The 16,173-nt window shown below is 44.7% G+C and overlaps 2 protein-coding genes across 2 annotated transcripts; one reads left to right on the top strand and one right to left on the bottom strand.

Annotated features, from left to right (window-relative positions):
- Positions 1 to 1,982: 1,982 nt before the first annotated feature.
- On the top strand, positions 1,983 to 3,644 carry LOC136435939 (uncharacterized). The gene is made up of 2 exons (XM_066429649.1): positions 1,983 to 2,382; positions 3,541 to 3,644. Exons 1-2 carry the CDS (start codon positions 1,983 to 1,985, stop codon positions 3,642 to 3,644), a joined length of 504 nt encoding a protein of 167 aa, XP_066285746.1.
- An 11,715-nt stretch (positions 3,645 to 15,359) lies between these two features.
- Positions 15,360 to 15,851, bottom strand: LOC136435938 (transcription initiation factor TFIID subunit 11-like). Its single transcript, XM_066429647.1, has one exon. The coding sequence runs from the start codon at positions 15,849 to 15,851 to the stop codon at positions 15,360 to 15,362; it is 492 nt and encodes a 163-aa protein (XP_066285744.1).
- Between the last annotated feature and the right edge of the window lie 322 nt (positions 15,852 to 16,173).

Here is a 16,173-nt window from a genome sequence, read left to right as displayed (position 1 = left end):
AAAACATCACCTGAAATAGTACTAGAGGAAAATTACTGCACACCTCCAATGTTACCTTTTTTTAATCCAATACAAGTCTATTTTTAGACATCACACATCACACATCACAACAGACCCCTTTCCGGATACAACATATGCGGTTGTTCCCCTCCCCCTATCGCGGCCGCGGACAAATCGGACTAGAACTACGTAATTTTCGACGACCTTTTTAGCAGACGGCAGGGGGTCAGGGACTGCCTCGTTTTCGCGCGTGCTCGCGAGAGCTCACATGGGCGAGAATCTACGTGACTTGTATCCGGAAAGGGGTCTATTAAGAATCTACTTGTTGCGTCCGTCTCTGTAGTCATAGCAACCATGGCAAGTACAGTGGGCTTCACTCATGCCGCACCAACCGGCAGCGGAGCAACATGGGCTGGTGCCATACGGATAACATTCGCCAGGAGTCGCGTCTCGAGCAGGAAAATCCTTACCGCATCGGCCATCGTCCCGCCATGTCATCATGCCCTTCATGGTTGTTGACATGCCACTCTCCCGCCATGTCTCCATACCCTGCATGGTGGCTGAAATACAAGAATGTAGTTAGATTGATGAACTATGATTGTTCTCTCGTGTTCTGGACATGCCATAGTCGTGATTTGTTAAAGGAGTCCTAAACTCCAGAGAGGGGAGTTGCTTTCCAATAGTACACTATCTACACTGCGCAATCATTGAATCATCCTTAATGAGTTATGGGGTAGTGCCGAAGTCGCGTGATGAAAGAGAGTCCCTACATATCAACTAATGAAAGGAAGGGCGGGTGGGTGGGTGTTGGCGCTAAAACCAAGAGCCCGACTCCTCGCTACTTTTGTCCAACCCTTGCTCACTCTGTCCGGGACCTGCCTTCCACCACGCTCCTCGGCGTTGCGGATGATTTCAGTTAACTACACGGAATGGTCAACTGCCGCTCCTTATATAGCATTAGGTGATGTCATTGGCGGATTGATCCAATTATAGCGCAGTGTAAATAGTACACTATCTACACTGCGCAATCATTGAATCATCCTTAATGAGTTATGGGGTAGTGCCTACGTCGCTACGTTCTATTCTGATAACCCTACTTATATCAACCTTTCTTCATGACCGTAGGCAATTCATAACTACAACCCCCATACTCATCCAAACCGCCACAACCTAAACCTATCCCATTCTCATCCCATTCTCATCCCATCCTAATCAGCACCTTTTCGGACGGGTGACAGAAAAATATATTAAAACCCCAAGCCAATAATCGCAAAAATATTCCCTCTTTGCACAGGCTTGGCACAAAAACCGACATACCGCAAATAAACTGCATAACGTTGACCTACAGTATTCTTGCCGTAAGGCTAATTGTACGTCTCTATGTACAACATTCTTACCTCGAACCAAACGCATCGTCTATCCCCCATCCTAATCACTTACTGGGACGTAAATGAGCACACATGTAGTATTCACCAAATATGGGGGGATGACACAATTGACATCTGGGACGAGTTAGGGCACTGTCCCTGATTGATAAACCTCCGACCATGCGGTCCGGAGTCAGTCTGAAGTCCATCTCCGTGTGTGCGGCTGTGCCTCTCTTAGCCTTGTTCTTACCACATAACAATTGGTGGCAGCGGCCTATACTTCCGAGTATATTTTATCCACGCCATGGCAGCCGCACAACGTTCGAGACTCCCCCCGTCCTTCAACGGGAGCGACGACTTCCAGCTCTGGAGCCAGCAATTCGATGCCTGGGCCGAGTCCCAACCACTGGACGACCCAGCGAAGCTGCGCCACCTCCCCACCTACCTCACCGGCGCAGCGTTCGGCTACTACACCGAACTGCCGGACGCTACCAAGGGCCACAGTATGAATCGCACCTCATCTCCGAACTCTGCACCCGACTTGGAATTCGTAAAACGCGCACATCGCCCTACCACCCACAGGGCGACGGCCAAGTCGAGCGATTTAACCGGACGATGAAAGACATACTTGCGAAGTGTTTAGCAGGGCGCGAGAACGACTGGGACAGAATCCTACCCCACGTCGCCCTGGCCTACAACACCAGCCTCCACACCACCTCCAAGCGCTCTCCTTTCTACCTCGTCCACGGCCGAGAAGCCCGCCTACCAGTGGACGTCGCCTGTCAGCTACCAGCCACAACAGCACACCTGGCCGACCTGACGACAGCCATCACGTCAGTCCGCGACGCCATCGCCCAGTCCCATCAGACGCAAGACCAACATCAAGCCCCCCGTGTCAACCACCACCAGTACAGAGTCGGCGATCGCGTCTGGCTTCACCATCCACCTTCAGCACTGTACAAACTCCGTCTACCTTGGACTGGACCGTTCACGGTCATTAACACCCTACCACCCGGTGAGCCAGCGCCCATCCTGTATCGTATACAACATGACACCGGTCGCCAGCGCCAACAAGTAGTCCATCACAACCGACTGAAGCCGTACATCGCCCCTACCCGCCGACTCCTGCCACACACATACCCAATATGTATTTGGATCTGCCTTTAATCTCCCTCCACTGACTAGGTGGAAACCAAACCTATCACCGTCAATAGAGGATCACGTCTTCCTTTAGTTAATGGCCTAGCTTGTGGATGATAACAATATCTTAATCCAAGACCCTCTCTCATCATAGAGTGATATCGCGTCTCCAAAACTAGGAGCTGCTCAATCCAAACCAAAATGCCATTCTAGTTCACCCAAGAACCTCTCACCGTCAACAGAGGATCACGTCTTCCTTTAGTTTAGCCTAGCTTGTGGATGATGACAATATCTTAATCCAAGACCCTCTCTCATCATAGAGTGATATCGTGTCTCCAAAACTAGGAGCTGCTAAATCCAAACCAAAATGCCATTCTAGTTCACCAAAGAAGAACCAATAAAGCAAGGGAACATCTTCCGACGCCTCAGCTTTTCTTTACCGACAAGGACAGGGTCTGAAAACCGCTGCAGACTAAAGCTTACCTTACGCCTGATATTTCCTCGAATGGGCGGGTCTGGTAAGCGCCGTCCTGCTCGAAGCCCCGTTGAAGCTCGCTGTGAGTCAAACGCCTAAGCCAGCCTCTCTTAAACTCTAAGAAGTCCATTTCAACCCATACTCAAACTCGAGCAGACCATTTCCCTTACTCTACCGTCAAGTAAACTTGCGTTTATCCGGCTTCCGACCTACAGCCCCAATCAAAAGATGGCTTTACCACCGATGGGCCCAGTCGTTTGAGACGAAAAAATATCTAAAATAGCTCTTCGCTTCCACGCCTTAACTGGGCCGGATCGCCTAAACCCGTTGGCCTAGACCCCATCTGGCGAAGTCGCACCCGCTGCCGGCAACTTATCCCCTTAGCTAACATTTTTTAAGGAACAGATTTCTCTCCCATCTTGCATTTCTCCTAGGTTTAAACTCCCATGCCCTACAAGGACATAGCCACTGTTACCATCCACCAACGGTCTCCCAATGTACCTACCGTGACCAAAATAACAATGACTGTTTTCTAAGAGCAATCTGTCACAATTTCAGTCCATGCGCACCGTCCCTTCAGCACTCCCGGCTTGTGTCTTACTCATATGCATGACGAGACCATCGATATCGCCATTGAGTGCCTCTATCCACCACGAGCGTGACCTATCAACCTTCAGCGCTAGTCATGTGTAAGACGGCATCTGACTGCGTATTACTGGTCATTCACACATAAAACGCGCCGAACAGACACTCTCGTGGCGAGAGTAACGAACGTCACATGCCCGATGCAAAATTACTTCCTGCTTGCCAAGTGTGTCACCGCCGGACCGCCCATCAATTGGTGCCTCTCTTGCAAATCGCCACTATAACAGCCAAGTGACCCGACAACATGCACGACAAATACTCTCGCCTGTCAAATGTGCTACCAGCATTCGCACTCGAAAATGCGCCACAATGACACTCAACTGACGATGTCGCCGAACCTGACGTGCACGACGCAAACTCTTTGCCGCCCTATTATCCGACAGCGAGAGCGTGCAATAAACACCAAAATACCTCTCAACCGACAACATCGTCGTACATAACATGGGGCACGTAAATCTTACAACACTTGCCATGTGATCCTCCGCCCAGCTGGTAGTGCTACCATGTCGAGTGTACGTGTGCAAACAGCCACCTTACAACATTGATGCGCCGCACCTGCACAATTCAAAGTCGTCTGGCGCTCGCCATACGAGCCACACACTTAACCTTTCAACAACTAAGTCATAAACGTATTCCCATGGCAACGAATACCTACTAACGCTCGCCTTGTAGGTCACGCTCGCCTGCCCGACACACCGCATGCACGTTACACACCCTTCACGAGCATGATGTGTGCCACATGCACGAATGCCTGCACTAAGACATGCCAAAGAACACCCTACCCTACCGAGGATATTGACAAACCCCACATGCACGACGTAACCCTTCACGATCGCCACGTGTGTCATGCTCGCCATTAGCCATCCGTACTAAGATCGTGCCAAATAACATTCAACGGAGGATATAGACGACACCACATGCACGTCGTAAATCTCCTCACAGGCTCACCATGTGTGTCACGCGTCAGTGTGCCCGCACTAAAACGTACCAAATGAACACTCCACTGAAGACAACGACGAACACCGCCTAAACGACGTGTACCCTTCACACTCACCATGTGTATCACGCTCGTTCTGCCCGCCAACGAGTGTCCGCACAAACTGTGCCCAAAGAAACCCTCCACTAAGGACATCAACTGACACCACATGCATGACGTATACCCTTCACACCCGCCATGTGTATCACGCTCGACCACCCTACAACGAACGTCCGCACTAAAACTGTGTCATAAGAATATTCCACTGACACCAAATGCACGATGTTAAGCCTGTGGGTCTCGTCCTGTGAGTCACGCCCGATAGCCCGACCGTGAGTGTCCACACTAAATGTGCCACAGAAATATACCACTGGGACATGGACGAACACCACATGCACGATGTGAGGCCCGTGAGCCCCGCCCTGTGAGTCCCGCTCGACAGCCCGACAGCGAGTGTCCACACCAAATGCACCAAAAACGCTCCAGTGAGGACACCATATACACGATCTACTATATCCTTCCCACTCAACCTATGTATCGCTCGACTGCCCCTCCACGAGTGCCCGCACTAAATGCGCTAGATACCCCTCCCCTGAGGGCATAGACACGTACCACATGCACGATGTAACGTGTCTGCAACTCTCGATCTCGCGATGTGTCACGCTCAACCGCGAGTGCCCGCACTAATTGTGCAAAGGAACACTCAACTGAGGACATCAAAGAACACCACCACGACACAAATCCCATGTTACGGGTGTCACACTCGAAGGCCCCTCAGCGAGCGTCCGCGCCAATTGTACCGAAGAACACTACACTCAACTGAGGAGATCGACGAACATCACCACGACGTACACATCTGTCACGCTACGTGTATCACCGATCGACTGTCCCTCAGCTAGTGCCAGCACTAAAATGTGCCAAATAACACTCAACTGAGGACATCGACGAACACCACTACGACGTACACATCTCTCACGTCACGTGTCACACTCGACTGCCCCACAGCAAGTGCCCGCGTTAATCGCGCCTAAGAGCACTCAACTGAAGACATCGACGAACACCACTACGACGTGTAAATTGCTCGTGTCACGCGTGTCACGCTCGACTACCCCACAGCGAATGCCCACACTAATTGTGCCTAAGAACCCTCAACCGAGGACATCAACGAACATCACGACGTGCCCAATTGTCACGTCACATGTGTCACCGCTCGACTGCCCCTCAGTTAGTGTCAGCACTCAACTGTGCCAAATAAAACTCAACTGAGGGCATCGACGAACATCACCACGACGTACGCACCTCTCAAGTCACGTGTGTCACCGATCGACTGTCCCTCAGCTAGTGCCAGCACTAAAATGTGCCAAATAACACTCAACTGAGGACATCGACGAACATCACCACGACGTACACATCTGTCACGTTACGTGTGTCACCGCTCGACTATCCCTCAGCTAGTGTCAGCGCTAAAATGTGCCAAATAACACTCAACTGGGGACATCAACGAACATCACCACGACGTACACATCTGTCACGTTACGAGTGTCACCGCTCGACTGCCCCTCAGCTAGTGTCAGCGCTAAAATGTGCCAAATAACACACGACTGAGGACATCGACGAACATCACCACGACGCACACATCTGTCACGTCACGTGTGTCACCGCTCGACTGCCCCTCAGCTAGTGTCAGCACTAGAATGTGCCAAATAACACTCAACTGAGGACATCGACGAACATCACCACGACGTACACATTTGTCACGTCACGTACGTCACCGCTCGACTGCCCCTCAGCTAGTGTCAGCACTAAAATGTGCCAAATAACACTCAACTGAGGACATCGACGAACATCACCACGACGCACACATCTGTCACGTCACGTGTGTCACCGCTCGACTGCCCCTCAGCTAGTGTCAGCACTAAAATGTGCCAAATAACACTCAACTGGGGACGTCGACGAACATCACCACGACGTACAAATCTCTCACGTCACGTGTGTCACCGCTCGACTGCCCCTCAGCTAGTGTCAGCACTAAAATGTGCCAAATAACACTGAACTGGGGACGTCGACGAACATCACCACGACGCACCCATCTGTCATGTCACGTGTGTCACCGCTCGACTGCCCCTCAGCTAGTGTCAGCACTAAAATATGCCAAATAACACTCAACTGGTGACGTCGACGAACATCACCACGACGTACAAATTTCTCACGTCACGTGTGCAACCGCTCGACTGCCCCTCTGCTAGTGTTAGCACTAAAATGTGCCAAATAACACTCAACTGGGGACGTCGACGAACACCACCACGACGTACGCATTTGTCACGTCACGTGTGTCACCGCTCGACTGCCCCTCTGCTAGTGTCAGCACTAAAATGTGCCAAATAACACTCAACTGGGGACGTCGACGAACATCACCACGACGTACAAATTTCTCACGTCACGTGTGCAACCGCTCGACTGCCCCTCTGCTAGTGTTAGCACTAAAATGTGCCAAATAACACTCAACTGGGGACGTCGACGAACAACACCACGACGTACACATTTGTCACGTCACGTGTGCAACCGCTCGACTGCCCCTCTGCTAGTGTTAGCACTAAAATGTGCCAAATAACACTCAACTGGGGTCGTCGACGAACACCACCACGACGTACAAATCTCTCAGTAATACGTACCTCATATTGCTACTCGACAGTTGTCCACGGCATCCCTAATGTCTCCACCGCACGCCTCTCTACTCCAGCATGTTTTCTCCCGTCTCGGTAGCGACTGCTGCAGTCGAAGTGGTTGTCATTTCTGTCACCGCAGTCTCCCATCTTCCGGAGTGACTTGCCAGCCTAAAATAAACAACACCCATGAGACAACCACTCGTAAACAAAGCAAAGGAAAATTAACAAACAACACGTCTCAAAAGAAACGAGCTCCGAAAAGCCTGAAGCCCTCGCCTATAAATTACAAACAAACGCGGAGCTTGTTCCACCATCGCTTCTCTGTCACTGCAAGGTTCTTGTCCGCCACAATTGGTAGGCAGCTTTTCACAGGCAGTACTGGCCTCCAGGACGCCAAACTGTAGACAACAAAACACAAAACGTATCGCATCAGGCATAATCAGAACAAAAACGCAGACAAACATGTCCGGCGTCTACGTCATACAAATGCAAATCACCGAAATACGATTCAAAGAAAGAAAACCCAAGAACGCCAGACTCCCGCCAAAATTCCTGCAGACAAAAATGGTGGCAGCAGGTCAGCTGCCCTGGCAGATGCCACTTCACGCCATCGCCGCAGGTCCTGCATCTCTCGAGTAGGCAGCCCCAAGTGTCCGCTTGTCCCATCCTTCTGGGTGCTGAGTTGGACTCTGACGAGGTCCATCCAGCACTTGAACAACGGCGGCGACTGTCTTGGTGTAACGCCTGCCTGACGTGCTAAACATGTCCGCTGCGGAACCGCTTGCCTCTGAAGTGTTGACTGCCGGGGTCGCCTGTTGTGTGAAGTCCTGCAAACTCGCAGTGGGTACCCGTGGAGCTTGGCTTATCACTGTAAAGGCACACAACACCACTTAATGACCGAAGCAAAACACACAAAACACACGCTACCCACCCAAGGAAACTTACATCGAAAGGGCAGAACAAGGCCCAATCCGACCAAGGGCCAGGACACCGATTTGCCAAGGCCGAAAGCTCCACTCAGGTACCCTTCCCTTACCATTTATTGTAAACCACCCGAGTAACCCTGTTACGAAAACCAGAGAACAAAAGAAATTCTCCACGCATACAAATGCAAATGTCCCACTTGCAAAAAAGCCGCCAAAATCCCGTCGACAAAAACAGCTGCAACGAGAAATCGTCAAAACACGCTAAAAAAGGCACTTGAGAAAACCCCGAGGTTAAAACAAGCTACAAAACACCCCAGGAAACAAACCCAACTCGTAAAAACGAAGCCACAAGCAGAAAACTGAAAAACGGGAAAATAACAGCCGTCAACTAAACTCGTTACGGCCTAAAAACAAAACGTCCCCCGCTCTGTAAGCCAAAACAAGCTCACTAACTAGCCAAACCTTGACCGAAATTCGGTCGTGGTAGTCCAGAAAACCTCTCCTAGGACTCAAGACGCTGCCAAAGGCCGCTCGAAGCACCGGTGGACGCACACTCCATTGTAAGAAGACCCCACTTCGAGCCCGGGACAGACTGCCCACCACGTCCAGTCGTTGCGTAGGATTTCAGTTAACTACACGGAATGGTCAACTGCCGCTCCTTATATAGCATTAGGTGATGTCATTGGCGGATTGATCCAATTATAGCGCAGTGTAAATAGATGATAATTTTAGGTAGTAAACATGAATACTTATTACTATTTACAGTATACGATAAATTACCAACCAGTCCCGTGCGCTTCAAAAAGCATTCAGTATTCTACTGATTCCCCAGGTGACCCTCGATTTTCTAATTAATTAAATCAAACAACCTCAGCCTATGGCTGAATACAATGTACCTGACAAGGCCTGATAAAAGTTAGGTTACAAAAGGAATGTCAAGGGCGATAAGAAAAAAAAAATTATTGTTATGTGTTCTTTTATATCTTATTAACAGCTGGCCTTCCTATTGTGCTTATCGCCCCTCATTTATGCCAAAAATATTCCCGATGAAGAAGTGTGCTTACGTATAGGGAATACATGGGTAGGGTCTGCACGGGTTTAGTGAGTATCATATTGTTTGACAGAACACACATTTTGTAATTCACTACAACAGAAATTCTGTAAGAAGGCTGATTATGTATTCATTGATACATGATTTAGCAAAGATTAACACCCCCTTCTGGAGTTTAGGACTCCTTTGTATATTCGGTAAATAGCTTTTGGGGCAGAGAATAAGTGGTGTAGGATTGCGCCCCTAGCGTTTGTTTTTAACTGCAGGAACAGGTTTTGTTTTAGACTTTGGAAGAGAATAACCCAAGAGGTGTTAAGGGATGGTCATGGTTTTTGGTATGCAGATACCTTGAATGATAATGTTCATAATTTGAGATACAAATGATGTAAATCAGAAAATAATTCTAATCACTTTTAATTTGATTTCATTCCACAATAAATACGGAAATTTCATACGTCTGTTGCATTTCATGATACGGCACTCAAACATATGACATATATAACTGAGAAAGAGAGAAATATTGATAGATATCAGAATCTAATTTGCATAATTGATTATGACATTTCATAAAGCCGCTGTGTTTCATGATAGAAGTATTCAAACATGTGACATTTGCAACTGAGGAAGAGAGGAATATTGACGGATACAAAGATGCAAATGAAGCCCTATAGCTAATTTTCATAATCAAGGAGAAACTACTATTATTCCATACTGGTTGATTACAGCATTTTCATGCTGTGAAGTTATGTGAAGATGAACATCGATTATATTTGAAATTATCTATTCCATATATTCTTAGTACTAGTTGAAATTTTGAGGTAGCTTTTGAGTTTTGAGTTATTGTGGAGTGAAACATATACTTTTTGTAAGCATAGCACAAACATAATCACACGTATACGCAATATCTGAATGGTTAAGAATGACAATGACAAAAATATGTCAGACCATGACTTTATTCCGTATGCACAGATGTTTTCACGTTTCATTATAAGACGTAAAACAGCGAGCAGATTATTATTGGAATGAGCAGAGCACTTCGGACTAATGTTTCTGACCATTTACAGCTTAACCCTATCTAGACCGGGGGGGGGGGGGTAAAAGTGCCCGCGCCAACTTTGACATCGTATAACTGCCAAACGACGTATGGTAGGACAACCAAACTTGGTGACTTTTCCTGAAATTCTGTTAGCAACAATATTATGATAAAACGGGTGACGGGTTTCTGGAGAGGCATTTTATGCAAATTTCACTTATTTCGATTTAAACATAGTTGTTGACTTCGTCAAGAAGTCTATGTTTTGATGCTTGTCTGTGTGTCTGTTAGTGAACAGAATAAGTCGAGAACGCCTGGATGGATTGTTGTCGTATTTGGTGTGTTGATGTGTATGTGGGAAATCTCAAGATGATTAGATTTTGGGCGAAGTACTTTGCATAATTAACGAGAAAGTGTACAAATGTGTTACATTGTATGAGTGTATACTAGCTCCATGGGTGCCAGCTGGAACGTGTTACTGGTATAGGGGAAGTGTTACTGGTGTAGTAAGGAGATATTCCCATTGGGCCAGGGGTGTTTGACTGTGAAGCCTGGCTGGCACAAATTGGCTTCTCACTGACTTTCAGATCTTGATCTTGTGAAATTGCACTGTTCCTCAAGGCAAGTAGTTACCTTCGCCGAGAAGGTTATGCATAGGGTAGCGTTTGTATGTATAAGAAGACCAGCATAACTCAACAATGCCTGGATGGGTTGTCTTGATATTTGGTATGTTGGTAGGTCTTGGTGAGACCTGAAGATGATTAGATTTTGGGCCCCCTAGCGGCTTGTTAAAGTACTGCAGCGGAAATTCCTATTTTGATATCTCATGTTTTGGATATGCTATGGAACCGACTTTTGAGTGGTAGATAGCTCTTTGGAAAGAGAGTAAAAGGTATCGGTTTAGACACCCTAGCGGCATTTTCTGGGACTGCAGGAGCAGGTTTTGCTTCAGACTGTGAAAGGGAATAACTCAAGAAGGGCTTGATGGGTGGTCATGCTTTTTGCTAAGTGCATAGCTTGAGTGATGATTTACATGATTTAATACTTATTATGCAAATCAGTATCTAATTTGCATAACTAATGATGAAAATTGATACATCCTCCAAATTCCATAATAGGACTCTCAAACATGTGACATGACAGAGGAAGAGAGAAATAGTAATAAATATCAACTATGCAAATGAAGGCCTCTTTTGCATAATTAATTAGAAATACTATAACTCTTTAACTTACGTGGTGCTTTGTTTGATTGGATGATAATGATGCAAATCAGATTCTAATTTGCATAATTAATGAGGCAATTTAAAAACCCGCTGTGTTCCATGATATGACTATTCAAATATGCAAATTTGTAACTGAGGTAGATAGGAATGTTGATATATAGAAAATATGCAAATGTAGACTAATTTGTATAATTAATGTCAAACTACTATAATTCCATACTAGTTAATGACGGCAATTTCATACTTGTGTCATTTGGAAGTAGTGTGAATGTGAACACCATTGAATCAAATTATGCTAATAAGGAGCTTATTTGCATAATTGATGATAAATGTTAGCATAACCTTCTTTGTTTAGCTCATAGTCATAGTTTGGACAACTTATGTTATTTGGGTGAAGACGACCAACTGGTATGATTCATAATTGATGAGAAACACTCCCAATACGTCAGTCATAAAAGTTAAGATCATTTGGCGAAGTTATGAGGTCGTAGAACTCTTGTTTCCAATGTTTTCTTGCTCAACCACACTAGTTTCCTAAATGTATAACATCATATGTGATTTAATGTAGCTGTCATGATTTAATATTCATAAATTTTGCTAATTTGATGACGTCATGACTCAAAATCCAAGATGGCGGACTAGATCATCATTTTTTTTATAAACAGGCTTTTTTGCCTTTAAGTTCGTCACAACCTAGAATTTTATTAGCAAGAAACATTTCGATTAATGTTTTTAGTCTATTTTGATTATTTGGGGTCTTACATGGAAAAAATGTATTTAAAAGAAATTCAAAATGGCCGATCAAAGATGGCGGATCCCAGGGGGTCGCTAACAACACATTCCGAAATTATGAAACTTCACGTGAACATCACTCCCTGCAAATTTGGTGATAATAGAGCATACCGTTCGGAGGTTATGAAGGGGGGGGGTCGAAAGCCCGGTCTAGATAGGGTTAAAGGTACACATCCAATATTTTGTGAAACACTTCTCTGATACACAACGGCTCACAATGACCCCCAGGGGGTCTTTACGCTTCGTTGAAAATGAAAAAATCTCAAGATTTATTCTGAAAATCTCTAGATTTTGTGATGAATCTTAAGATGTTATAAGAAAATCTTGAGATTTTATGAGAAAATCTTGAGATTTTATGAGACAAGAATTTCTCAGAATATGAGACTATGAATATGTCTTATGACACATTTTTCAGAATAAATCTTGAGATTTCTTTATTTTCAACGAAGCGTGAAGACTCCGCTGGGGGTCATTATGATCCGTTGTGTATCAGAGAAGTGTTTCACAAAATATTGGATGTGTACCTTTAAACTGTAAACGGTCAGAAGCATTAGTCCAAAGTTCTCTGCTCATTCCAATAATAATCTGCTCGCTGTTGAAAGAGAGTCCGTCTTGCAAATCTACACATAACAACACATTATTCAAGAGATAATAGTTAACTTTTCATCAAAGGTACTGTTCTACATTTTTTATGTCAAGTTCTATGTCAACTCAAAATTCATGTTCTCGGCGTAAATGAAGTGTCCAAAACATAACTTGCAAACATCTATTTTACACAGATAACTACAATCCTAAGATTCAGTCATGTATCTAGTAACTGTAGGTCGAAATACATTTTTCAACAGAGGATGATGCACTTCAACCTATCGGTGTTATGCTAACTAGAATGCAAATTGAAAAATGAACTATTTCACATTAAATGCTGTGTCCTGCAGTATCAGTCATTTTTGGGTCAACTCTCATAATGAATGAATGAAATACCTTTATTGCACGTTTATGCTCTGATGAGCTAAGTACAGGTTATTATGACAAGTAGAAATATAGTTACAATGATAACAAAAATGTGATATCTAGCTACATCTAAAGACTAATTAATACCGCTATGTACATGTTCAATTTCTTCTCGCTTCTTAGGGCAATTGTAGATGTATGAGCATACAGGGTTTATGAGATATGACTTGTCTAGTTTCATAAGGAATACTAATTTTTCTAAGATATCTAAATAACGAAAACTAGGAAACTTATCTTGTATACAATTAAAGAGGATATTCCTCCCATTGTTGTATAGTGTACAATCAACAACAAAATTACACTCATCCTCAATCTTACCTAAATCACACTATTGGCAAGTTCTATGTTCTAAAAGAATGCGGTTATATCTTCCCTTATCAATGCGTAGTTTGTGTGAACTAATCCGGAGTTTTGTGACAGCTGTTCGGTGTCGAATGTTTGTAATGTTTAGATATTTCTCTTCGAAGTGAGTATCTGTAAGTAATCTGTATGTTCGTAATTTGTTGTTACTACGCATCTCTGATGTGAAAGACTGTAAATACACATCTTTGAAACTTGGTGGATAGATGGGATAATTTAAGATGAATTTAACACAAAAGACATAGGTGAATTCAAAACCGCATTCCGCCAGCGTCATAACGTGGCGGTCGTAAGACACCCGGCGTGATTATTAAAGTTGACGTTGTCTGTTTTTCCACCACCGTTTGATGCAGATAACAAGATGGCCAGATTTTTACAATCGTAAGAGGCACAAACAGATTTTGAAAAATAGAATGGAGATGACAAATCATGCTTCTGTTCGAAGATCTATCTAGATTACAGAATCGACATATTCGTTGTTCCATGGGAGTGCGGTTAATATGACAACGTTATAATAACCACTTGCTTCTGCCCAAACCTACCAATATGATGATTTCTTAAAAGTAAGAAGGATTTGGATCTTTCAAATTCTAAAAATCTTGCTTTAACTAATATCATACAAACCATCATGAATACAACAACAATATGCACCGTATCCCTACAATTATTTCATCAACCCACATTGCCAATATACAAGTATGGTAGTAGAATAGAGGGTTATATAGATCAATTCATGCAAATTTATTCATGAGATGCAAATTTATGCAAATTTATACGAAATGTAGCCAATGAACCTTTTAATTTATGCATATCAAAGGGATAATTTATGCAATCTTATCCATCAGATGCAAATCTATGCAAATTTACGCGAAATTAATTAATGAGTTAAGTAACATAAAAAAAAGGTAATTAAATGTTTTAATTTATGCGTAACAAATACATCATTTATGTAAATTCATTCATGAGATGTAAATGTATGCGACAATTGATTAATGAGCTAATCAACAAAAATGGTAATCAAACGCATAGATTGATGCATAACAAGGATTTGATTAATGCGAATGTATTCGTGTGATGCAAATTATTGCGAAATTTAGCTTATGAGCTCATTAACGCGATCAGTTAATCTATGCATAACTGATAGATGATGTATACATCACTATGTGATAATGTATATGTCGACGGCCAGTGACCCAAAGGGGTCAAACCGGTGGTGACCTGTGACGTAAAGGGCCAAACCGGTGACGTCACAGCAAGCATCATGGGATCGTACGTTTATCTTCTCTAGAAACATCGCGTATGCACCAGAGTGCCTATATCATCTTCAAAGTGCTCCGGAGTAACTTATTACTCCCGAGTAAGAATTTACTCCGGAGTAGATTATTACTCCGGAGTAACGTAAATTACATGTAACACAACAACACAAAAGACACTAGGATATGGCGACACTCTTTCGTAACACGTACTTTATTCATCACTCATCGATCAATAATGTATCAAGGAAGTCATAAGCCAACGTGTTGTTCGTCCTATATGCCCAACATGTGGGAAAGTTGTACGTGCTGTTGGTGTTAGGTCGAAATTGTATTACTTCAGAACGAGGTAGCCATACTTTTTCATCAATGTCTGTTCTGAGACCCAGTTCTTGCTGTGTACGATCTCATTACTGTGACGAGGCAGCTCAGCAAACTCTATTAGATAAAACTTTTTGCCAGGTGAGTTATTGGAATTGTCCAGTCCCGATAGAGCGTCCACTCGTTCTCGCCACCACTGTCGTAGTCGTACTCTTCACTTTCATCAGATGATGCCGATTCGGAAGACAGATCTGACGCTGTATCACTCACGGAACCACTTTGATCACTGTCGGTTTCTGTCGTCGAGACTACCTCCTGGGGGTCCATCACAGACTCTGCTTCTGAGACGATTTCTTCGTCTTGTGACAATACATGGCCATCGTCTTCGTCGTCGCTGTCTTTTCCACCTTCCTTGACATCCGTATCATTTTCAGACGACGTGTCGGAGTCGTCGTCAAAAACATCGCGCTGTCGGTATGATCCCGTCTCGGTATCTACGACGACCTCTCCCGAGACAATAGCTGACTCATCTCGGTGTTTTCTTTCTTGATGACGATCGAGGTTGAATTTACGATCAAACTCCCTATCACAAACCTCGCAGACGTAAGGCATGCTTCCTTTCTGTTCAATGGACAGCAAGAAAATGGTGCGATATTGATGTACACACAAAGATATAACATGAATGCAAATAGATGCTCCGGAGTAAATTTTTACTCTGGAGTAAATTTTTACTCCAGAGTAAATCATAACTCCGGAGTAAATGTGTTACTGGTTAGTAACACACACGCAAACACACACACAAATACACACACGCACTCGTGCGCGCACGCACGCACACGCACACGCACAAGTACACACACACACGCACACACACTCACACACAAGCGCACAGACACACACAAAATGTTTGTGTGTGTCTGTGCACGTGCGCACG

Source organism: Branchiostoma lanceolatum, chromosome 5 (genome assembly GCF_035083965.1).
Source record: "Branchiostoma lanceolatum isolate klBraLanc5 chromosome 5, klBraLanc5.hap2, whole genome shotgun sequence".
NCBI classification, from domain to species: Eukaryota; Metazoa; Chordata; class Leptocardii; order Amphioxiformes; family Branchiostomatidae; genus Branchiostoma; species Branchiostoma lanceolatum.
Note: the sequence above shows the minus strand (reverse complement) of the source record. Positions and strands in the feature narration are given on the sequence as shown.

Bases quoted from the DNA above. Each gene is read 5' to 3' on its own strand.
- LOC136435939 (XM_066429649.1), top strand. From the start codon at position 1,983: ATGAAAGACATACTTGCGAAGTGTTTAGCAGGGCGCGAGAACGACTGG. The intron at 2,383-3,540 runs GTGAGCCAGCGC...TCACAATTTCAG, and splicing joins CATTAACACCCTACCACCCG to TCCATGCGCACCGTCCCTTC.
- LOC136435938 (XM_066429647.1), bottom strand. From the start codon at position 15,851: ATGCCTTACGTCTGCGAGGTTTGTGATAGGGAGTTTGATCGTAAATTC.